We start from the raw sequence: 22,870 nt of genomic DNA, 5'->3' as shown, positions 1-22,870 counted from the left end.
GATGATGGATTTGCACGTCAGAACCGCTACGGGCCTCCACCAGTTTCCTCTGGCCTCGCCCTGCCCAGGAATAGTTCACCATACTTTCTAAGGATGACTCTCTTAGGAGCAGCAATGAATGGCACACGAGCAGCTAATCATGGGGGATGGGGGAATACAATAAGAATATTTATTTAGACTGAAGTAGGAATGTGATGTCCAGTATGGGCGAGTCAGAAAGTTACAACAGTAAAGCAAAACCATCGCGAGTGGACTGTTGAACTGAACTGCATAGCTCTCCCATGGACACGTACAGCCCTTTGTTAATCCACTTCTGGATGTGGGCCTCCCCACACCGTAAGGGTCATGGGGGTTATTATGACCGTCCTCCACGCCGATTAGTGCGGGTTGGTGAAGGCAGGGAGCTGAATCGAAGGAGCAAAGACATACGGTACCACACCAGTGGGATTAATTACACCAATGGATCTTGCAGCCGATAACGCCCGTTTTTTTTATTGCGGTCACCCATCCAAGCACTATCCAAGCTCAACACTGCTTTAGTGTCGGAGATCTGACGAACTTGGGCACGTTCAAGGGAGATTGATTTTGTCGTGCGGCCGACGATGCCCATCGCCAAATCGTACCGAAAAAAAAAGCCATTCAAAAATGTTAAGGCATGAAAAAAAAACAAGGTCAAAGTTTGAGAAAATGTATTCACTTACGTGAAATGATTACGGCACTCGGCAGTTATGTAAGCTCGCGTGAGCCTCGCTGCTGTTGGGTTCGAATGGGCAGGAAAGCAAGAGCCGCTTCTCACATTGACAATGATCCAATTTCAACTCGGCCCCAAGCCCAGTCTGTCGGCACTCATGAGAAACACAGTGCCTGCTCTGTTTCACGACAACAATAACGTGGTCTCTACACACGCAGTGCAACAGGCCATCTCTCCCAGTGGAATGTCTGGCCCTGTTTGGGGGACAGTACACGGCAGTTACCCTGGCGCAATTTAAAGGGCGCCCATGTGTGCGATTTGGTAACATTCAAATTTCATTTCGATTTAAAGCTTTCGTGACTGCAGGGATTCATCTTCTTGGTTCTTTCGGTAAAGTCACGTAGAAGGAAAATAAGAGTCTGCATTCTCGACAGACCTGTTCTCCACCTGAAGACGGCTGCTTGCGTTGTGGCCGAAACGTCGTGAGAATTATTTTATTATGTTTTATTTTTATTATTTTCCTTCTACGTGACTTTACCGAAAGAACCAAGAAGAAGATTCAAATTTCACTTGAAGCCCCCTGTCAATTCTCCGCGCAGTGTTGGTCGTGGGGCTCTTTCGACCATACTTCACCGCGTTGGCGAGTGCAGGCTGGTGAAGCGTGGCCCCAGCGCCGGTTTAGATGACACTCGTTGCTCGGTGTGGCTGGAAATCTCACCGGGTTCACCAGGTTCGTAGCGCGGTGCACTACTAACCCACTGCACCGCCGCTCCCCTTCAGCTATTTTCATCGTCATGTGTTCACACGCGGAACAGTAAACAAAATAACAAATCGTGAGGAACTACCACCATTGCGGAAACAGTGACAGCAATAAATCCAGTTGGTGGAGAGGACATAGTGTGTGTCTACTTCACTGGACAAGAACGGACGAGCTCAATTGACTTGGCACCTTCCCCTGGGACCCCTGCCCCATATACACGTTCCCGTGAGCACTCGTTGTTTTTGTCGCACAACAAATACAAACTACGAGTCATTTTTCAGGTTGAGCTATTTTAACAGCGCATTGAGCATCCATTTTTGCACGAGGGCTCCAACCCCACGACACATGCCGGTCATGGGGCTTGTTTGAGCGTACTTCACCACGCTGGTCGGCCCAAGTTGTTGAAGGCTCCAGGGTAGGCATGTGTAACTCGCCACTGATGGTAGCCGTCGTCAGGAATTGAATTCGGGGTCACTTGGATCATAACGCAGTACTGATGATTGTGTCACCGTTGTTTGATATTATACTACACCATTGTTGTTCCGTTGTAATGGCAATAATTGTAACAATTAGATGTCTGCAGCCTGTTTGCTGGTGATGGTGGCCGATAACTGGGTGAGCTCACGACAACATGCTCAATCCAGGCACTTCGTATATCCACGCTCACACATTGGGTATGTGTAGCCGAGACACATGTTTTTGAGACCCGCCAAGTGTGACATTTTTATTCGTGGAATTGGCACTGAAAGACGGAAAGGGAAATATACGGATCAGAGGACATGGGCGAGTTCGCGACTCACTCAGAAAAGTGTTGGCTGATGGCCCGGGACTCACGCCGGAGTGGCAGCCAAATGTGTCGACACTCCAGTGAAGATGTCCAATGCAGAGATGGTAACACATTAAATGGGATAATGTGCAGGAGCGAGATTGTTAAATCGCAAGATCGTGAGAGATGGCGGCGGCTTGAGGAAGCCTTCACCCAGCAGCGGATTGGCCATGCCCGAGAGTGAAAATGGTATCGGTTTTAGTATTGGCCACCGTGCCATTCGTAAAACCTTGTGGTCAAGACAGCTTACGTGTCCAGAGCCACAACACACACACACTTGGCACGTGACCATCACGGGGGCGAATATTTGCACCTCATCTCTGACAATTGCGTCACGGGCGGCAGTCACCCAGGTGACTGCACGTTCGGTACATTGAAGCGACAGATAAACACATCACGGAGAGGGATCGTTGCTAATGTCAGCACATTAAGGCTGGAGAAGCCTGCTACGTTAAGAATGTAATGTGTGCACATTACACGTTAAGTGAAGAATGCAAATATTAACTTTACGAATACGTTTCGTTTGTCATTACAACCTTGTCAACACGATATACTCATACTCTTTGGTTCTTTCGGTAAAGTCACGTAGCTAGAAAATAATTCTACATAATTTACATAAAATAATTGATACCTAAAGTCACGTAGTTATAAAATAATTTATATTAAATACTTTATACCTACGTGACTTTACCGAAAGAACCAAAGAGTGTGGATTCTTGCAGTCACGAAAGCTTCAAATCAAAACGATATACTCATCTGAAAATAACACCTTACAAATGGTCATTTAATCACACAAGCACCGATAGAGAACTCACAATTTTAACAAAAAGTAGTCGAGTTTGTAATTATTATTCTTGAAAATACAGATAACCTCGCGGCAACAAATGCACTTCAGTCTTTGCACAGCTGCACATTGTATTTCACGACACGTTTCAAGCTTTACTCATCTAAATTAGTGCTCATCCCAACACCGCGCGCACCGCGACACGGGAGAGAATTGAACCTCGTGGCAGGACCCCAGGGTCCCATCAGACCTCCCTCCCTCCCAAGGCTCTGGCATAGACTGCGTTGCGACGTCATTGTACGTCTGTTGAAGGCGAACGACACGGCAATCTCTTCCTCTCGACGAGTTCTACACGACGCGCTAATCAAAGCTTAACAGTTTTGTTTCTTCTGCGAAAACGATCCGCGCAAGGCGGGTCGCGGCGTTTGTGTGCGCGGTGGGACGGAGTCGCCAAAAATAAAATGTATTAATTACAATTTTGACTTCCATTTATTCGGGACCCCGGGGTCCCGCCATAAGGTTCAAATGACCGACGGACTCCAATGAGGACTGCAGCTCAAACCGAACGCAAGTTGACAAAGTCCACTCTGAATGGATGCCAAGATTCGTGTTTAAGGGCAACCGTGGCAGCAAGTTTAGAATGAAAGCCTCAACTTTTCCTCTCTGTCCTGCCTCCTGCCTGTCTCGCAATCACTCGTGACTGTAGAGAGAGAAGCAAGGCTGAATGTTCCTGGTGGGAAGCGACCCGAGTTTGATTCTCGCTCACGGCCACCAACACCACTGACGACTATCTGAAGTGGTCCTGGGCCCTCCCCTGGGTCGACTCGGCCTCAAATGAGTACCTGGTGCGATGTGTAAACATCGCCACTCGGGAGACAAAGACGGCGCGGTGTGGTGAAGGCCACCCACCACCTCGTGTGTCGTGTCGGCCTTCATAGGTGCTCGCGAACAGCACTTTCCCCAATAGTATTGTCGGAGATTAAAACGGGAGGTGGGGGGGGGGAGGCATCTTGCCTGTGTTCGAACACTTCGAATCAAAGGGTTGGTGGTGCAAGTGAATCACTCCACCCTGCCAGGCAGCGAGATAAGAGAATCGTTAGCAGCACCGCACGGGTCAGGGTAACCTACCGCCTGTGGTCTCGAGACAGCTGCCAAACTATATTTATCCGTCACTCGCAAGCATCTTACCCGCACCCATGGGGGCACTGGGAGGGACTATTGTTGACTTCACGGCACCACTGGCAGCAGTGACAGCAGAGGCCGAGGTACGCGCGTGTTAAAGTGTCGTTGCCCGACAGAGGTAGTGTTCAAAGTCCTGTTCCGCCTACGGGAAGGTACTTCAGCCCCGGCTTTACAGAAAACGGATTCTTGAATCAATCTCAAACCTTCGCCGGTTATCCGCTTAGAATGCGTGGGGTCTCCAGCCTTTCCCTGGTGTCCTTCCGCGTGCGAAATTAATCGTCAAAGCTGCCTTGGCCAAACAGCCCAATGTAGCCTTACCCTCCTAACAGGTCTTAATACTCATTGAGGCTTTCGTGAAGAAATTAGTGATTATTTTTACGTTGATGACTGTAAACTACTGCAAGTAAACATCTACACGTTTTGTCACAGGCACATTTATCTGCAAGGTGTATTCATGCACGAGGGTGTTCCCCCCCCCCTACACCTTCCCATGCTGCGCAAACCCTGTGACGGTACCCTCTGGTTCCGCCGCGTTCAAAATTATAATTCCCGAGCAAAGCCCACCGAGCCAGACGACTTCTTTTCTTTTGTAAGGGCAACTCGGCCGGCCAGAAGACAGCGAAAGAAAAATCCCAGAATTCTCTTCTCAGTTCCTTGTTGTATTTGGATTTTGTCCGATCCTCGTAATGCCAATTCCTTTGGAAATGCTAAATGCGTCGTCTCTGCTGTCGCCCCCTCGGTGTGGAACTCTCCAATCCCTTTGCACATCCGCAACATCAAATGCACTCTGACTTTTAAGAGACATGTGAAGGCCTCTGTCTGTCTGGGTCTGGCTTCAGAGCAGCCCTGAGCCTGGCTCCGAGCCTCGAGTTGTTGACTTGTCTGCTAAAATCTGGAGCGTTATAAATGTCATTATTTTTATTAAACATCACCGTACTAGTTAGAACTACGTGACTTTACAGAAAGAACCAAAGAGTATGGATTCCTGCAGTCACGAAAGCTTCAAATTAAAACATCACCGTGCTAATTTATTCGTATAACCATTTGTAAAAGTAGAGACTTAGTTTTTGACCATTTTGTCAATCCACTGCTGGATGAGGGCCTCCCGATGCAGTTTGGGTAATTTGATCCTCCGTCACCAACCGGCCGAGGTGGTGAAGGCACGAAGCATGGACGTGGGAACATATAACATCGTACAGTGCAATGATCCACACTCAACCCTGATTACTTTACGAGATGGGGTACACTTCAAGGTGATTTGTTCTTAAATATATACTATCTCGCCATTCAGCATTTTCATGAAATAATGTACGGTAGGTGCCAAAGTGTGCAGCAGCAGCATGATCAGTTTGTAACTTGAATGTAATACTTCACAGAAAAAATAAACCTTTGGGGACCAATGTTACCATCGCCTGCTCAGACCTCGAGCAGTTCGGCAATAACCTCCCCGTAGCAACCTTTTTCGTTGCTGTCCGACTCGCAGACCCGGCGCTTCGCAGACTCTGCACGCTCAGCGGGGAGGCGGACTGGGCAGCAGCGGCGGTGCATGGCAGTGGAACATCGTAGCGAGAGCCACCGTCATCATCATCGATGCAGCGTGTTACATCATTCCCACTGTGCAAGGCGTTGCCCGCTGCTAGCGCTGACTGTTTTTAAGGCCCGTGTGTAATATTGTCAGCAAATTGAGGCACTGTAACTCATATATTTTTTTTCAATTTCTATTCGAAAATTCACCCGCAGCTCAAATTTAAAACGGAGCCAGAATAAAAGGGGCCATTACATTTGCAGTCGTGGATAATTCTCAGCGTGTGTTCTCCTGGACACGCGTCAAAACGAACGAACCCCCCTCCGCAGGGAGGAGGAGGTTTATATTCTCAGCTGAACAAAACATCAAATCAAGGCCACAAAACGCTGGCGATTGCACCGACTGTGGGCCGACATCCGGAGGCAGCAGCACTTAATTTGGGACGATACATTTACACAATACTGTACAATGACACAATACAGTTGCACAATACAATTGATATGGCGTCCAAATGTGACGCTGTGCAGAAACAATGGGTGCATTTTTTTTGTATTTATAGAGAGAGAGAGAGGCAGTGAGCCAAAGGCAGAAGAGACGAGGAAAGTCTTGAAGCTGGCCTTTAGCAGAAGGGAATCGACAGCCCGGACTGATGGGGGAAGGGGGTTCCAGGCTGTATGGTGAACACAAAGAATGTGCTACTGGGCCCTTTGATAGAAAACCTTGGCTGTTGGAGCAAATTAGTGCGAGCAGGGGAGTAGAGTGAGATGAGATGTTGGAGAGTGAGTGGAGGGGAGTAGAGTGAGATGAGAGGAGAGAAATAGGAGAGTGCGTGGAGGGGAGTGGAGTGAGATTAGATGTGGGAGAGTGAGTGGAGGGGAGTAGAGTGCGATGAGAGGGGAGAGGTAGGGGAGCGGGTGGAGGGGAGTAGAGTGAGATTAGATGTGGGAGAGTTTGTGGAGGGAAGTAGAGTGCGATGAGAGGGGAGAGGTATGATAACTACACACGCTCAAGCACATGTACACATGAAGGCGCAATAAATCACAGGAAATCAAGCAAAGTGCTTCGTTTCTCCCAATGGAGACAGGTTGGACTCGCACGCTGTGTGTAACTGTCACAAAAGTCCCACCACTGTTAGCCATCACCTATTTCACCATTTGTATAAACTGAACTCTGCTCTTGAAGACTAAGAGGTCCGAAACCTTGAAACGTTTTTTGCGACCCAGAGAAACCATAGCTACTTGGAGTTGCTTTTTCTTCCTCCCACTCTAGCAGCATCAACGGATTGGTTCGTGCGTGGTTCCAGGCCACAGAAACACAGATGCCTTGTTCAACAGTATACACGCGCACCGATCCGGCACCCTTGCGACACGGGGAATCGTCGCGACTGCGGGGGTCGCGTCTCGAAGGGATCGATTTGCCTCGTCTCGTTTTTTTTTACCGAAGCCTCGTCATCGTTGCTCGTGCTCACCGTGTCGTCTGCACGGTTCGCATATATACGCCGCTGGCGTGAGCGTCACTCGAGCGTATAATCCGCACACGTACTCATCGTGCACGTCGTACATAACTAAACCTTGCACGTACGGTTCCATGTGCGTAACGTGAGCGTAGGCGATAGATGTGTCATCGATGAAGCGGACGCGTCGTCGTTTATTCACCTGCTGAAGGGAAACCATTGACTGAAGACGACAAACTGTTGACACCAAAGTTAACATTTTGGCACAGAACCTTAAAACAAGGGGCCTTCATTTCCCAAAGTGACTGTTTTGGCACTAAACTAAAACCGTTTACGGTATTTTCCAGCACAAAGATTTTCATTCCGATCATGATCACTGTTCATCCTCTTCACTTTGTAAAAAGAAAAAATATATATAAACCTTTGCAGCAGGCCAATCGGTGACGAAGATCATCCCCCCCCGAGCCCCGGTCGACGACAATGGAGCCCGCCCTTCCACGCATTCAAGGAAAAGTCTGAACAACGGCCAACCGTCAGAAAACATATCCCAAATACGCTTTGGCCTGGACCTGCCGCGTGACACGGAGACCCTCGTCGCCGCAAGCAGTGACGCCGCTCGCGCGCACGGCGGAACGCGGGACCTCCCTCCGTCACGATTTGCTGTACCAGCCGCGTGTGAGCTTCAGCGCCCGTTCCCAGCTCCTCATGTCCGACAGCAGCTGCGGTTTGGGCGTCCTCGGCTCGAACAGCTTCTCCGTCCAGCGAAGGGCCTTCAGCTCCGAGCGGTCGTTCCAAAAGCCTGCGCGGGCCCGACAGTCGGGTTTGGGGCGGTGTCAGGAGGTGGGCCTTTAGCGCAGGGTCATGTTATAACCGGCTGTGGATTCCTCAAGTGGCCAAGGTGGCTGGGAGGTCAGCACTAAGTTTGCATTGCTGGGTTCCTCCTGGGTTAGAATCTGGGACTTGAATCACACCAAATCCGTGATTAAAACGGGGCTCTCAGGTACAGCGAGTCGATGGTTTCATTCGGGTCACCAATGAATGCACAAAAAGACCGTTGCATAAAATGTATCACTGTACTTAATTTGGTTGAATTCCAGCTCTTGAGAATAAAAAAGAAAATATCACCTTCACCGTCATGGGTCTAACAATACCCTCGGCGGTAGAGTGGGTGGAGAAGTGCTACCTCCTACTGTGTTGACTAGAGGTCACCTGAAGGGATCTCAAGAGGTAGCTCTGTGGTGTCCACTTCTGAGGACCGTTCCCTAACGGCCCTCAGATCCTCTCACTTTTCTGCGAGAGATGCGAATGGACCGAGCGTGTGTGCGGACGCGCGCGCCAGCGCACGAACTCGTGAGCAAGTCGGCAACTGGGCGAGCGTCCCAATAACGTGGACGAGCAAGTGAGAGGGCGAGCGGGCGAGCGGGTGAGCGAGCGAGCGAGGGAGGTGCTCACCCACGGCTAAGCCGGCGAGGAAGGCAGCTCCCAGGCTGGACATGTCCGTGTGTTGGGGGCGGTCGACGGAGCAGCCCAGCAAGTCCGCCGTCAGCTGCAGCACGAAGTCGTTATTGCACACGCCGCCATCTGCCCTGAGCCAGCCACACCATGTGGAGACAACGCCACCACCAACACCACCGCTACGACCGCCATCAAACACATGATTACGACCATCATCGTCACCACCACAATCATTATTAACATCACCACCACCAGCGTGATCATCATCATCATTACCACTGCTACCACCACCACCACTAAAACAACGATCATCATCATTGGAACCTCATTTGCCAGTAAAAAATATGATAATTGGTTTTTTACCCTTCTATCTGGCAACAAAACTGACACCTTTTTACAAGGAGCCTTTTGGCGTCATCTAGACCAACCCATGTGAGACTAGGCTCTAAGGAAAGCTGTCTCGGGTGTGGACCAATCAACTTCAAGGACAGTGCATACAGAGTTATGTTTTTTGTTTGCATTATAACTGCAGGTATTGTGGTCTATGCAAACATGACTCCTTGTAAAAAGGTGTCAGTTTTGTTGCCAGATAGAAGGGTAAAAAAACAATTATCAACGATCATCATTATAATCACCACTGCTACAATCATCACGACCACCATGTTGGTTAACTCAAGCTCATTGTGAAGCAGCGGTTCGTGCACTGCCCCTTGAACCAAGCAACCCCACAGCTGACATCAGTAGCAAGCGGGGTTTGGGAAGAGGGGAGGGGCGTGCAGGTACCTGATCTGTTTCATGGGCAGCCTGGTCTCCTGCAGCATCGTGTTATGCAGCTGCTTGTTTCTGCGGGGACACAGAGCGACGGGCTCTAGGCGGCGTACAAACTCTGCGCGAGCATCTGAAGCGCAATTACTGAGCGCACGCCCAGAGCTGTCGAGCAGCTGCTGCTGCCGTTGCTGCTGCTGCGCGCAGCCCGTGTGTGTCTCACCGGAACACCAGGGCCTCCACGACGGCACGCACGATGTGCGCTCGGCTCGTGGACGGCTTGAGCCCCACCAAGGCGGTGCACGCGTTGGGGTCGTTGAGCGGGGCCTGTGAGGACAAAGACGAAGTTTCTCCCACATGGCCCACGGAGAACATGGGCGGTGGCGAGTGCAGTTACGAGGGCTGGTGCGGCGTTTTTACGCAGCGCACCAGGTGCTCATTTCAAGCCGAGTCGATCTGGGGGAGGCCCAGAACCGGTTCACATCATTGCCGCTGGTGTTGGCCGCGAGCGCGAATTGAACTCGGATCAACGGGTTCGTACCGCAGTGCGCTAACCGCACACACGCAACCACACACGCTTGTGTGCGCGTGCACAGCCAAAAGCATGCACACGCACACTAACACACATGCACACACATCGAATGCAGCTAAAGGCAGGGATGTGAAACACACACACACAAACACGTTCGTGCAAGTGATGTGAGCGAGCACCTATTAAGGGTGGCACGGCACAGCAGAGCGCCGAGAAGCAGGGGTGGTGCGTGATCGGCTAACTTTGTCTTTCCATGCTGACATGAGGTCACCGTTTAAAGGCCGAGGCGGCCTAAGCTGTGGCCGAGGATCAAACCTCGGAGGTCAGGCGATTGAGATGAAGCATCAGGAAAGGAAGCGACAGCAGCGTATGCCTCTCACAACCCCCGGCACTCTGCACAGCGCAGGCCATCCCTAATCGCCGCCATCACGGCCACCCACGGCCACTAGTCCGGCCCGCACAGCCAACGACGCGGCGTTGTCTTGTACTAACCGCGGCACCGCCACTCCTCACACACACACACACACATGGCGCACGCATGCGACGCACGCTCCGTAGTTTTCGATCTGTGCTACAGGCAGCGCCGTGCTGTTACCGGTGCGTTTGGCAGCTTTGATCTGTGGCTAAACTACAGGCAGCGCCGTGATGATGGCGATGCGTTTGGCAGATTGGAACCGAGCTGTGACGACGAGTCACCCACCTTTCTCCTCTTCTGAACACGGCGGATGCGGGGAAGATAAAGCGGGCAACAATGAATGACCGTTAAGCGTCGCTGTGACAAAACAAATAATGCCCCCCCCTTCTCATATTTGTCTCTGTGGACTCGCTGTTTATGGGCAGGGATCCTTTCTGGTAGAAATTGGTCCCTAAAAGTATTCGTTTTAAACGTTTTCGTGTGTGGGGAGACAAATATGGGAGGGAGGCGTTATTTATTTTCTTACATTAAAGACAGGGGGAATAGAAGCCAGGTGAGAAGCCATGTCACCACAGCAATGATCGCGAGGCCGCTATGGAAGCGTCGATTCGTCGATTAACATCGATTCTTGTGGGTTGGGTTACAGATCAGAGCGCTGAGCCAGAACCGCTGGGAGCCTGGGTTTGAATCCTGGGTTCGTTTCAGGGTTCCAGTCGCCCATTGATTACAATGTAAGCGTTGCTTTAGCAGAAAAGCAATCAGTGGCGCGCGTGACTGTCTCCTTCATCCGTCCAGATCCTGCCTGTTCACCCACTTGAATCTGCAACATCTCAAACGAAGGGGGCTTCACGTCCGCTGGTCCGATGGGAAGTTGCCTCGCGGCTGCGCACTCGGGGAAGAAGCTGCCATCAGAATTGCTCAGATTGTGGTCTGCCCAGAGCGGTGGTGGGGTGGGTTGGGGGCAGGCACCAGTGACACTTTACCCCGGGCCTCGCACAAACGAGGGTCCCACGCCCTCCGACAGCGTGCCTGTAATTTTGTCGTGAATCAACAAGAGGGACCCACGGGGCGATCCGGTCCCGGGGCGGTCCCCCGATTTTTACAACAGGAAATATTTGCGGCAACCATTACCACCGGCGACAATTGCCGGACAACGGTTATTCTGCGCGGTGGCGGTCGCAAAAACCGGCGAGGGTGATCCGAGCGCCCGCCCCCACCGCCCCCGCTCACCTGGAGGCCGCTGAACGCCGGCACGAAGTAAACGCCGCCCGAGTCCGGGACGCTCTGAGCCAGCACGGCGATCTCGCTCACGTCCTGGAAGAGGCCTGGCCCGCGGCACGCGAGGAGCGCAGCTGAAGATTTACGCCACTCACAAACCCCATTCCCCTACTTAACGATGTCACCCAACTAAGGCCCCCCCCCCCACTCCTCCCCCTTCCCCACCCACCACTACCTTGTGTTTGGTGGGGGGTGCAGGCCTCAGCGGCCACGTGTGCAGCGTTTACAGCGTTGGGGCAGTGCGCATTAGGTCACGGCGTGGCCAGCGCGACGCCCCGGCCGCCTTTGTCTCCCCCCCTGCTGACTGCCCGTGTGCCGCGCCAGGGGCCCATGTCGTGCCGTGGCAGCGAAGGTGAACGTTTGTGAAAGCCGCGGCACCGCAAAAGGAATCGTCTGCAATGCGGCCGTCCAGCCGAGCGTTTGTCAAGGTGTTTAAGCGCGCGTGTGCGTGCTTCCCTGGGGAGCGGCGGCGCAGTGGTTAGCGCTGCGATACGAATCGGGTCACCCCAGTTCAATTCCTGCTGACGGGCAACATCAGCTTCAAATGAGTACCTGGTGCGGTGTGTAAACATCGCCACTGGGGAGACAAAGGCGGTCGGGCGTGGTGCTGGCCACCCACCCCCTCGTGTGCCGTTCCGGTCTTCACAGGTGCTCGCTAACAGCACTTGCCCCAACAGTCTGTTAAGGCTACACGGGGGGGGAAATCTTTGTCCTTGTTTGTGTGCGTGTCTCTGTCTCACCAAGCTCCTGCGCCCATTTCAAGGAGGTCCCCGTGTCGGCCGCGTTCCCCTCGGCCAGGAACACGAGCTCCTCGCGGATCTTCCAGCCCACGACGGGGTACAGCCCTGGGGGAGGGGAGGGGACGGCGAGGAGGAGGAGGCACAATGACGACGACGCAGCATCAGCAGCATCAACAGCGTCACAGCTGGGCATTCGGCCTGTACCGTATCAACCCCTACCCAGTGCCGGATTATCCTAGTCGCAAAAGTAGCTACAAATGCTACGGGCCCCGCACTTTCAAGGGCCCCGCGCTAAATGCTTCCAAGATATCAATTCCGGTTCAGTGATTCTGCACTTGCAATTAGTATAGTATTATACCACCTTCAACTTTTATGAACGACCGGGTTTTTAAGGTTAGCGATTTGTCATATTATCTCGCTGTATAGCAAATAAAAAAATACAATGACTTTACAATGCAAGTAAAAAAATTGTCTTTTAAAATTTATGTGTTTTTTTTAAATTTTGGGCCCCTTTATAACATTTGCTACAGGCCCCTCACTAGCTTAATCCGGCACTGCACCTACCACCTCTCCCTCTACTCCCCTCCACCGCACTCTCCTACCGCTCCTGTCATTCCTGTGCCTTGGTTTCTGGCCAACCCCAATCTACTGGAACGGATCGTTTTCCCTTTCGTGTTTGCGAGGCGTGCTGATATGTGATCGCACTTTGGCCCCTGCATAAGTTGTTCGTGCATTACCACTCATGCCTCATACCGTTCATGCCTTATACCCTTCGGCTACAGCTCCTCTACAATAGAGGCTTTTTAGATCGCGTCAATATATAAATGTGTCGTTAAAACCCGCCACCACCAACTAATAAGGGTTGTCGCGTAAACAGAACGTGCCAATTCGATAAATTCTCTAAATAGTATTGCCCAGTAGTACAGCACACCGGTGTGCTGCACTACTGGCCAAGACTAATTATAGAATCTATCGAAATTGAAAGAAATAAAAATAATTATAACCGTTCGGATAGCTACCGCTTTAGTGCTGCGTGGAAGCGAATCATCAAATAAAACATTGTTTAAATGCATGCCTATAAAGGGCAGCATACTTCATTAGAGATTAGCGTTGGTACGGCTATTTTAATACACAATAGACCGGAAGGACAAGCTGAAAGGGCCCGCATAATGCACATGCATCATGTACGTTGACTCAGTAATCCCCCCCCACCCACTTTGCGCAAGAGCGCAGAAGCGTGGTCACCACATCTACGCCTTTATATAAGGAACTAAACAGGTGGACTTCTGCACAAATCTGGCTGTCGCCTGATGAAGCTGGTTGTAATTACTGGCGAAACGTCGTACTCAGATTGTAAATGTTGTGGCTTGGCTCTCCAACACACCGGTTAGTGCTGTACTAGTGACGAATTCATCTTCTTGGTTCTTTCGGTAAAGTCACGTAGAAGGGAAGTAATAAAATAATAAAAATAAAACATAATAAAATAATTCTCACGACGTTTCGGCTACAACGCAAGCAGCCGTCTTCAGGTGAAGAATGAGACACTACCAAGCTAGGAGCTTATATATAAGCTGGGTTGGAGGTGGAAGAGCGCCTTAACAAAAAGAATGTGCATATGAAGAGGAATTTAGCATATTCATGGGAAATGCGTAGGAGGTGGGCGGGGGGGTTTCAAAGTCATATTATGCCCATGCATTATGCAGGATCAGCAGCACCAAGGGAGGGTTGCAGGGAATAGCATTAACAAAGGAAAGGAATGCTAATGATATGTAGCTGCAGTTACTAAACAACCACGTAGAAAACTAAAGTATAAACTACATAAAAAACTAAAGTATAAACTGCATAGCACCATCAGTATACTTACTATACTCTACAATAAGCTGAGTTACTAACAGCAAGTAATACATTACAATTCTACGTCGTAAAAATTATATAATATGCTTCCATCTAAACTTTATTCTCTTACATCACACGAGCATATACCGTACTATATACTGCCATAGATAAACCCAACATTAAATTATATACTGTATTGCTATAAACCACCCTATACCTTATACATTTTAATATAACACTATGTATTATTCTACCCACCCTAATGTGTATCGAAATGGTTTATTACGTCCTTCCAATGATTGCTAAGCCAGAATCCATCTTCTCGGTTAAAATTGTCTCTGTGTTTGTATATGTGGATCGCCTCATGAACGAATCTCTCATGATAGCCAGATGGCTTGCAGAGAACCTCTGTCTTGGAGAAGTCAATGTCATGTGAGCCCACTGAGTTGTAACAGTGATCTGCCACGGCTGAGGTGTTTGTCCTACCGTGTTTCAGGTCAGCTTTATGTTCACGGATGCGGTCCGAGACATGTCGTTTGGTTTCCCCAATGTAACTGCTACCACAGAGGCAACTTAGTTTGTAGACGCCAGGGTACTGTATGTCTGGAACCACATCTTTTACAGACGGTACCAGATCACGGATTTTATGTACTGTGTTGAATCGGACCTGGATCTTGTGTTTAATCAGGATTTTGGAGATCTTTTTTGTGACCCCAGCAATGTAGGGTAAGGTGATGGTCTTGAAAGGCTCCTCAACAGGATCCTTCTTGATGGTTGGAGTGATGGCTTTGCGGATTGTGTAGTCGGAGTAACCATTAGCCTTAAGAGCTTGGCGTACGAGTTTGAGTTCACTGGAAATGTGTTCATGGTCGGAGATGCATGTATCTTTGGCAAGCCGTATAATCTTGGTGGCCTGGCTGCAGAAGGTTTCAACGAGAACTGTTTGGTCTGATCAAATAATGCGGTTGAATCAGAAATGATTTTGTTGGTTTTAGTGACGAGGCTGTTGGTGGGGTCTCTTTTTATTTTTGTATATCTGCCATCGTTGAGTAGTTCTTGAATTTTGTTGTTGTATTCTATTTTGTCCATGATGACAGTGGCATTGCCTTTGTCCCTCATCAAGACTCTATATCATAGAGCCCAATGCAAGAGGTGGGGTGGGGGGGAAGGAAGTGGGGTGGGTGGGGGGGAAAGGAGGTGGGGTGGGGTGGGTGGGGGGGAAGGAGGTGGGGTGGGGGGGAAGGAGGTGGGGTGGGTGGGGGGGAAAGGAGGTGGGGTGGGGTGGGTGGGGGGGAAGGAGGTGGGGTGGGGGGGAAGGAGGTGGGGTGGGGGGGAAGGAGGTGGGGTGGGTGGGGGGGAAAGGAGGTGGGGTGGGGTGGGTGAGGGGGAAAGGAGGTGGGGTGGGGTGGGTGGGGTGGAAAGGAGGTGGGGTGGGTGGGGGGGAAAGGAGGTGGGGTGGGTGGGGGGGAAAGGAGGTGGGGTGGGGTGGGTGGGGGGGAAAGGAGGTGGGGTGGGGTGGGTGGGGGGGAAAGGAGGTGGGGTGGGGTGGGTGGGGGGGAAAGGAGGTGGGGTGGGGTGGGTGGGGGGGAAAGGAGGTGGGGTGGGTGGGGGGGAAAGGAGGTGGGGTGGGTGGGGGGGAAAGGAGGTGGGGTGGGGTGGGTGGGGGGGAAAGGAGGTGGGGTGGGGTGGATGGGGGGGAAAGGAGGTGGAGTGGGGCAGGGGCTGGGCGTCCAGGCCTACTCACCGGCCACGGAGGCGTGGGGCCTCTCCCCGGTGTTGATGTTCACGAACGTGCCGGTGCCCATCGTCAGCTTCACGTCGCCCGGCTCGAAGCAGCACTCGCCAAACATGGCCGCCTGCTGGTCCGCGACCTATCCGTGTGGACGCCACCATCCCACACGCGTGCACACAACAAAGATCCCCCGTATAGCCTTAAAAGACTGTAGGGGCAAGTGCTGTTCACGAGCGCACGCACACGCACGCACGCGGCACGCTGAGCAACACAAAAACAAACCGGGACGTGTCGCGGTTGCAGAGCGCAGGCCCAAAGGCCCAAAACGCCAAATGGCCAGCAACAAACGGCGCTAACTATTGAAGTTGGGAAAGATCCAAGAGTTCAAAATGTTTCTTGAATGTTAGCACGGTTTTTCATGAGAGTGTGAATAAAGCTATGATGATGGGAAGAGGACATTCCAGAGGGCAGCAGTGCGAGGGAAGAGGCTGAAAGAGACGTGTTGTGACCTGCAGGGTGGTGAGTGGGTGGCCGAGTAAGTGGGTGAGTGAGTTGGTGGCTGAGTGAGTGAGTGGGTGAGTCAGTGGGTGGCTGAGTGAGTGGGTGAGTGGGTTGGTGGCTGAGTGAGTGGGTGAGTGGGTTGGTGGCTGAGTAAGTGGGTGAGTGAGTTGGTGGCTGAGTGGGATGGTGGCTGAGTGAGTGGGTGGCTGAGTGAGTGGGATGGTGGCTGAGTGAGTGGGTGAGTCAGTGGGTGGCTGAGTGAGTGAGTGGGTGAGTCAGTGGGTGGCTGAGTGAGTGGGTGAGTGGGTTGGTGGCTGAGTGAGTGGGTGAGTGGGTTGGTGGCTGAGTAAGTGGGTGAGTGAGTTGGTGGCTGAGTGGGATGGTGGCTGAGTGAGTGGGTGGCTGAGTGAGTGGGATGGTGGCTGAGTGAGTGGGTGAGTCAGTGGGTGGCTGAGTGAGTGGGTGAGTGGGTTGGTGCTGAGTGAGTGAGTGGGTGAGTGGGTTGGTGGCTGAGTGAGTGGGTGAGTGGGTTGGTGGCTGAGTGAGTGGGTGAGTGGGTTGGTGGCTGAGTGAGTGGGTGAGTGGGTTGGTGGCTGAGTAAGTGGGTGAGTGAGTGGGTGAGTTAGTGGCTGAGTGGGTGGGTGAGTGGGTTGGTGGCTGAATAAGTGGCCCGAGTGGGTGGCTGAGTAAATGGGTGGCTGAGTGAGTTGGTGGCTGAGTAAATGGGTGGCTGAGTGAGTTGGTGGCTGAGTGGGTGGGTGAGTGAGTGGGTGGCTGAGTAAATGGGTGGCTGAGTGAGTGGGTCACGATGACATCAGCTCATGCGTAGGTTCTGCATGGACTGTTGCATCGCAAAATCGTGAGATGGCGATGGCTTGGGGAGCAATGGATTGATCATGGCTGATCGATACTCTCTATCCCCACTTCCCATCCACTGCTACTCCTCTCGACAAACTCTCCTACCACTCCTCTCTTATCTCACTCGATGTACTCTCTGCTAGAGTATCCAAGGCTATCTTCCAAAGCCCCTAGTCCGTATGATGTCTATGGACGTCTTCCCGAGTCTGTGCGTCTCTGTGTAAGTCTACGAGCCACAACAGAGTGAACCAAAGTCAGCTGCGAAAACCCAAACAGATGCGTCGGTGAAATCCAACGTGCAACGACCCAAGCCGCTCAACGGATGTGCACACGGACTGTAGAGCGCACATTCATTCAGCCGCACGCGACACGAAGGCTCAACGCCGTGTCCGGCTTGCACGATCCGAGCCGTGCAGGGGCGACCGCTCGCGACTCACCAGCGCCGTGATGGCAATGGGCGCTCCGAACAGCGCCTCCTCCGTGTGTCCGTACAGCTTGCTGAAAAGCAAAAGACGAAGTCAATAAGATGCGCCGTGTGGGCCACACGAATTGTTTTGGGCAAGCGCCGTTGGCAGGTAGCACCCTACGAAGGCCAACACGGCACCCGAGGGGTGTTGTGGACAGAACCATGCCCAGCCACCTTTGTCTCCCCAGGGCTGATGTATTGCACACCACACCAGCGTTGTTTTTTTAAGTTGAGTTGACCTAGGGTACAGCACAGAACAGAGGTCGCAACCAGGTACCCGATACCCGTACCCTACCCGATACCCGTACCTGGCCGGGTACGGGTACCCATTTGCGACCCTGGTGCGGCCAGGTACGGGTAGTCTGTGAGTCACTGGTGAGTAACCATTTGTCACTCATTTCGGCTAGGGTACGGGTAGGGAACGGGTACCCGTACCCGGCCGGATACCCGTACCCGGCCGGGTACGGGTACCCATTTGCGACCCTGGTGCGGCCGGGTACGGGTAAGGAATCAAAACCCGTTTGCGATCTCTGGTACAGAACCAGTTCGGATATTCGCCAAGATGTTGACCGTGAGCGGGAATTGAACTCGGGCGGCAGGTTTGTAGCGCAGTGCCGCTAATCATTGCACCAACGCATACAAAGATCCCCCATAGAGCCTTCTAACAGACTGTTGCGGAAAGTGCTGTTAGCGAGCAGCGCCTATGAAGGCTGACGCAACACACGATGGGAGGCGTGCCAAGCACCACGACTTTTGTCTCCCCAAGGCTTGTGTTTACACACCGCACCGAACTCGGAACACCGGGTTCGTAGCGCAGCGCGCTCAACCACTGCGTCACCGCCACCACCCCCTCTCGAGACTGAACACACACACACAGACACGTGTACATACACGTGTCTGTGTGTGTCAGAGTTAAAGGGTGGGTGGGAGGGCTGCGTCCGGCTCTTGATAAATTTAGCAGAGGATGTACAGAATGTCTGGACATTCCGGTTTAACATTTTAATTTGGTCTAAATGCCAATGCCAATTGTAGAGGTTGTGCCCACGCGACCGTGGGCGTACGATTATGTACGCATGCTCACCTCGTGTCTTCCACTGGCGGGAAAATGTTTCCAGGCAGAGACACAAGGCCCATGAGGAAGGTGCTCCAGGCCATCTGAGCGTGACAAGGGGGCAGACAGAAGAAACCTCTTCGTTACACAAAGACAAACCCCCCCCGCGCGTAGCCTGCACAGGCTGTTGGAGGGCAAGTGTTATTGGCTGGCAAAGAGCACGAGCCATAGCGAGGCCCAGCCGCATTTGTCTCCCCGGTAGCAATGTTATGCATCGTGCAAGGTACTCATTCGAGGATCAGTCGACCTTGGGGAGGTCCAGGACCGGTTCAGATAAACATCACTGGTGTTGGCTGTTGGGAGGGGGGGGGGAATCTAACTCTGGTTGCTCGCTTTCGTCAGTTCAGTTCAATTTATTTTTGCAGTACCTTGTGAGCCAAGAAGCTTTTAACTCGCGTTCGTAGAGTAGAGCACTAGCCGCTGCACTACCGCTAACCCACTCCGAGGCACAGCAGTCTCACACACACACACGTGCACAGACCGTGACTTGCTGGCTGGTCTCAATACCTGGTAAGGGTCAAAGATTCCCGTGGAGCTGGCATTGGAGTAATCGGTAGCGTAGACTTGTCCTGGGAAATGAAACCACCCATTGCAAACAGGGCACAGCAGAAACAGCAACCACTGAATGGTGGTGACGTCGCACAAGCAAACATACCCACAGCTAACAATTCATTTAACCATTCGTTTAAAGCCCTTCATCAAACCACTGCTGAATAAAGGCCACGTCGGCCATGGGGGGTCGTTTGACCAGACTTTACCACGCTGGCTAGTGGTGGTGATGGGTGTGGGAAGATTCCGTTGAGACGTCACTCACCACTTGATGATTCAGAGGCACGGGAAAACCACAGACAGATCAGGACACAACAATTTCCCAATCTCTGTGGTCCTATTCTGGGATGTTCAGTCAACTCCATTAGTGAGTGTGCATGAATACTGGGCATGTGGCGGTGAGACTGGGCCATGCTGGAGGATGAGAAATGCTCAGTGTGTGTGTACGCGTGTGTACGCTGAACTTCTTTCGCGCCGTACATAGCCAACCGTGCTAATCGGACGTGCGTGTATGCTTGCAGGCGGCCGGGCGTCGTGCTGAGCACCCACCCCCCTCGTGTGCTGTGCCGGCCCTCATCGGTGCTACTCGCTAATGGCACGTGGCCCTCCAGTGCGTGTGGTTGTAACGAAGTGGTTAACCGTGCGTTGCCGGACTCTACCTCCCGTCAGTCGGTACAGCAGCCACGTGTCGATGGTGCCGAGGCAGCAGTTGCCTTCCTGCGACGCTTCCTGCACCTGCACAAACAAGACAAAGATCCCCAGTATAGCCTTAACAGAGTGTTGGGGCAAGTGCTGTCATCGAGTAGCACCGATGAAGAAGTTCAGCTTACACACGCGCACACACACACACAGAGCACCTCTCATCCTCCAGCAAGGGCCAGTCTCACCGCCACATGCCCAGTATTCATGCACACTCACTAATCGAGTTGACCGAACATCCCAATATAGGACCACAGAGATTGGGAAATTGTTGTATCCTGATCTGTCTGTGGTTTCCCGTGCCTCTGAATCAATCTCCCGCACTCTTGAGAGTGAACAAAAACACTGCTCTTTACCAATTCTAAAACGTTATTACTCCGAGGTTTCGAACGAAGGTCGGAGTTCGGCTCTTGATTCAGCTCGGGCCTGAGCCGCTCCGAAGCTTTCAAAGATGCATGAGAGCAGCTCGGCCATGGCTTGGGAGCGCGGCTGGGAATCATGTTCGGAGCCGGCTCAAGCTCAGCATGGCTTTGAGCCGGCCCACTTGAGCCAGAGCCAAGAGCCGAGCCGTGGCTTAGAGCATGAGGCCCAAGTCCCTTTGTGTCGACGTTGACGCGATAGGGCGCAGCGTCCGAAGGCCCCCGGTGACCACCGATATCGCCCCCCCTCCTCCGGCCACCCCCCGCCCCCCGGCCTCCTTGCGAGCGGCCCCCGCTCACCGCCGGGATGTTCTGCAGCACCCACATGAGGCGCATGGTGACGTGCTGAGTGCTGAAGTTGATGACGCTCGCCGCCTTTAAGCGCTTGTGCCGCGACACCGAGTGGAGAAGCTTGAAGAGGCCGTGCATGCTCTACCGGGGGAGGGGGGGCCGGGGGGGCCGGGGGGGGGGGGCGACAGTCACAGGACACCGCAGGGTGGGAATTCAGCCGTTCAATTCCAAAGCCTAACGGCGCCCACGTACGCACGAGCGAGCAAAATGACGAGTCGCCGCTCTCACCGTGCACAATCGGCACTTCTCGGCCACCGCCGCCGCCGCTCACCTGCAGCGTGAACGAGCGGTTCCAGGACTCCACCAGCTCGGAGGCGCGCAGGTCCTGCCAGCTGATGAAGTTGTGGAACGGTTTCCCCGTCTGCCTAGCGGTGGGGGAGGGGTGGAGTCGAGGGTTTTACCGGCAACTGATTATTCGGCCAGGTGACTCGGCAGCGGGGGGGGGGGGGACAGCGACTTGCAATCGGCAAGTCCGCGAGTTGGGAAGTTGACTCTCGGGGGAATCAACTCGGCCCCACAATGTTTATTGTGAGGAGGTCAACAGTGGTTGTCCTTTGGATAGACATGCCCCGCCGTGGGAATGAGGAATTTCCACCAGTGGCTCAGGCAGGGCTGTACACTGGGAGGAGAGCACCAATGCCTCAATGCTCATCTGTTCGTGTCAGAGTCAAGGGTTAGGGTCACGGTGAGGGTTAGGGTTTAGGGTCACGGTAAGGGTTGGGGTTTTTAAGGTCATGGTGAGGGTTGGGGTTTTTAAGGTCCCGGTGAGGGTTAGGGTTTTAAGGTCATGGTGAGGGTTGGGGTTTTTAAGGTCCCGGTGAGGGTTAGGGTTTTAAGGTCATGGTGAGGGTTAGGGTTTAGGGTCACGGTGAGGGTTAATGTTTAGGGACAAGGTGAGGGTTAGGGTTTTTAGGGTCACGGTGAGTGTTAGGATTTTTAAGGTCCCGGTGAGGGTTGGGGTTTTTAAGGTCCCGGTGAGGGTTAGGGTTTTTAGGGTCAGTTTTATGGTCAGGGTGAGGGCTCGCGTCAGGGGTTGCTGCTACCTGTGCCAGGTGGTGAACGTCGCCCTCTGTGTGGAGATGCCGAGGCCCAACACCTGTGCTGCCTCCACGCCAGCATCTGTGTGGATGGCACGGGGGTCAGGGGTCGGGGGTCGGGGGTCAGGGAGGAGACAACAGCACCGGCGAGAAGCGGGCTCTAGGTGCACTGCTCCATGTACCAGGCGGGTCGTAAGAGAGGGCGATGGGCTTGGGGTAGCTTTCATCCGGCAGCGGACGGATCGTGGCTTACGACGGCGATGATATACACGCGTGAAGCGGCGGCGCAGCGGTTAGCGCGCACTACGCCACGGACCCGGCTACCCGAGTTCGATTCTCGGCCGTGGCTAACCATCGGCGGCGAGCGACAGCCGAATCGGTCCTAAACCACCACTGCCCCCCCCCCCAAACCCCAGCGCGGTGAAGTACGGTCAAGCAACCGCCACGGCGCGCGGGAGGCCTTCGTCCAGCAGCGGCGGGGCTCGCAGAGTGGCGCCGTCAGCCGTCGCCTCGCGACTTCCAACGAACCTCCCAGCAGGCACCGCGGCCCGGGCGGCCCCGTACCTGCCATGGCGCGCCGCGTGACGTCCACGAACTGGCAGAAGAGCGCGTCGGGGTCCAGCTCCACGGCGCCCGTCGATGGGTACAGCAGCTTGATCTGCCCAACACGGAGCAGCACATTACCATCCCCCCCCCCCTCTTTCTCCTCCTCCTCCTCCTCCGGCGCTCCGCTACCAACGCTGGAAGCGTCACTTGCGTTCTTTCTGCCTGCCTGGCGTCTGCCCGTTGTGCATCTGCCCGTCGTGTATCTGTATGTTCGTCCGTCCGTTTATCTGTCTGACCATCCGTCTGTCTGTTCGTCCATCTGAATGTCCGTCCGTCCGTCTGTCAAACGTGTGTATCTG

At 53.0% G+C, this 22,870-nt stretch overlaps 1 protein-coding gene across 5 annotated transcripts in view; it reads right to left on the bottom strand.

Moving 5' to 3' along the window:
* Positions 1-2,161: 2,161 nt before the first annotated feature.
* The window catches only part of GK5 (glycerol kinase 5), a 35,148-nt gene continuing 14,439 nt past the window's right edge, over positions 2,162-22,870 (bottom strand). For 3 of the 5 annotated variants that reach the window (XM_078616640.1, XM_078616638.1, XM_078616639.1), the window contains exons 4-18: positions 22,530-22,623; positions 21,972-22,047; positions 21,200-21,293; positions 20,878-21,009; positions 20,119-20,194; positions 19,418-19,479; positions 18,881-18,954; positions 17,771-17,831; positions 15,987-16,113; positions 12,407-12,511; positions 11,619-11,713; positions 9,665-9,768; positions 9,460-9,519; positions 8,674-8,807; positions 2,162-8,020 (exon numbers count right to left, since the gene is read on the bottom strand). In XM_078616640.1, coding sequence (XP_078472766.1) covers positions 7,872-8,020; positions 8,674-8,807; positions 9,460-9,519; positions 9,665-9,768; positions 11,619-11,713; positions 12,407-12,511; positions 15,987-16,113; positions 17,771-17,831; positions 18,881-18,954; positions 19,418-19,479; positions 20,119-20,194; positions 20,878-21,009; positions 21,200-21,293; positions 21,972-22,047; positions 22,530-22,623 — 1,443 coding nt within the window. In that variant the 3' untranslated portion in view covers positions 2,162-7,871. Of the gene's footprint in view, positions 8,021-8,673; positions 8,808-9,459; positions 9,520-9,664; positions 9,769-11,618; positions 11,714-12,406; positions 12,512-15,986; positions 16,114-17,770; positions 17,832-18,880; positions 18,955-19,417; positions 19,480-20,118; positions 20,195-20,877; positions 21,010-21,199; positions 21,294-21,971; positions 22,048-22,529; positions 22,624-22,870 lie in introns of those variants that run through there. The other 2 variants (XR_013588516.1, XM_078616641.1) reach the window with 2 other exon arrangements.

The sequence above is a fragment of the Lampetra planeri genome, chromosome 51, assembly GCF_965212315.1.
Source record: "Lampetra planeri chromosome 51, kcLamPlan1.2.h2, whole genome shotgun sequence".
NCBI classification, from domain to species: domain Eukaryota; kingdom Metazoa; phylum Chordata; class Hyperoartia; order Petromyzontiformes; family Petromyzontidae; genus Lampetra; species Lampetra planeri.
This window is presented reverse-complemented; position numbering and strand designations above follow the sequence as displayed.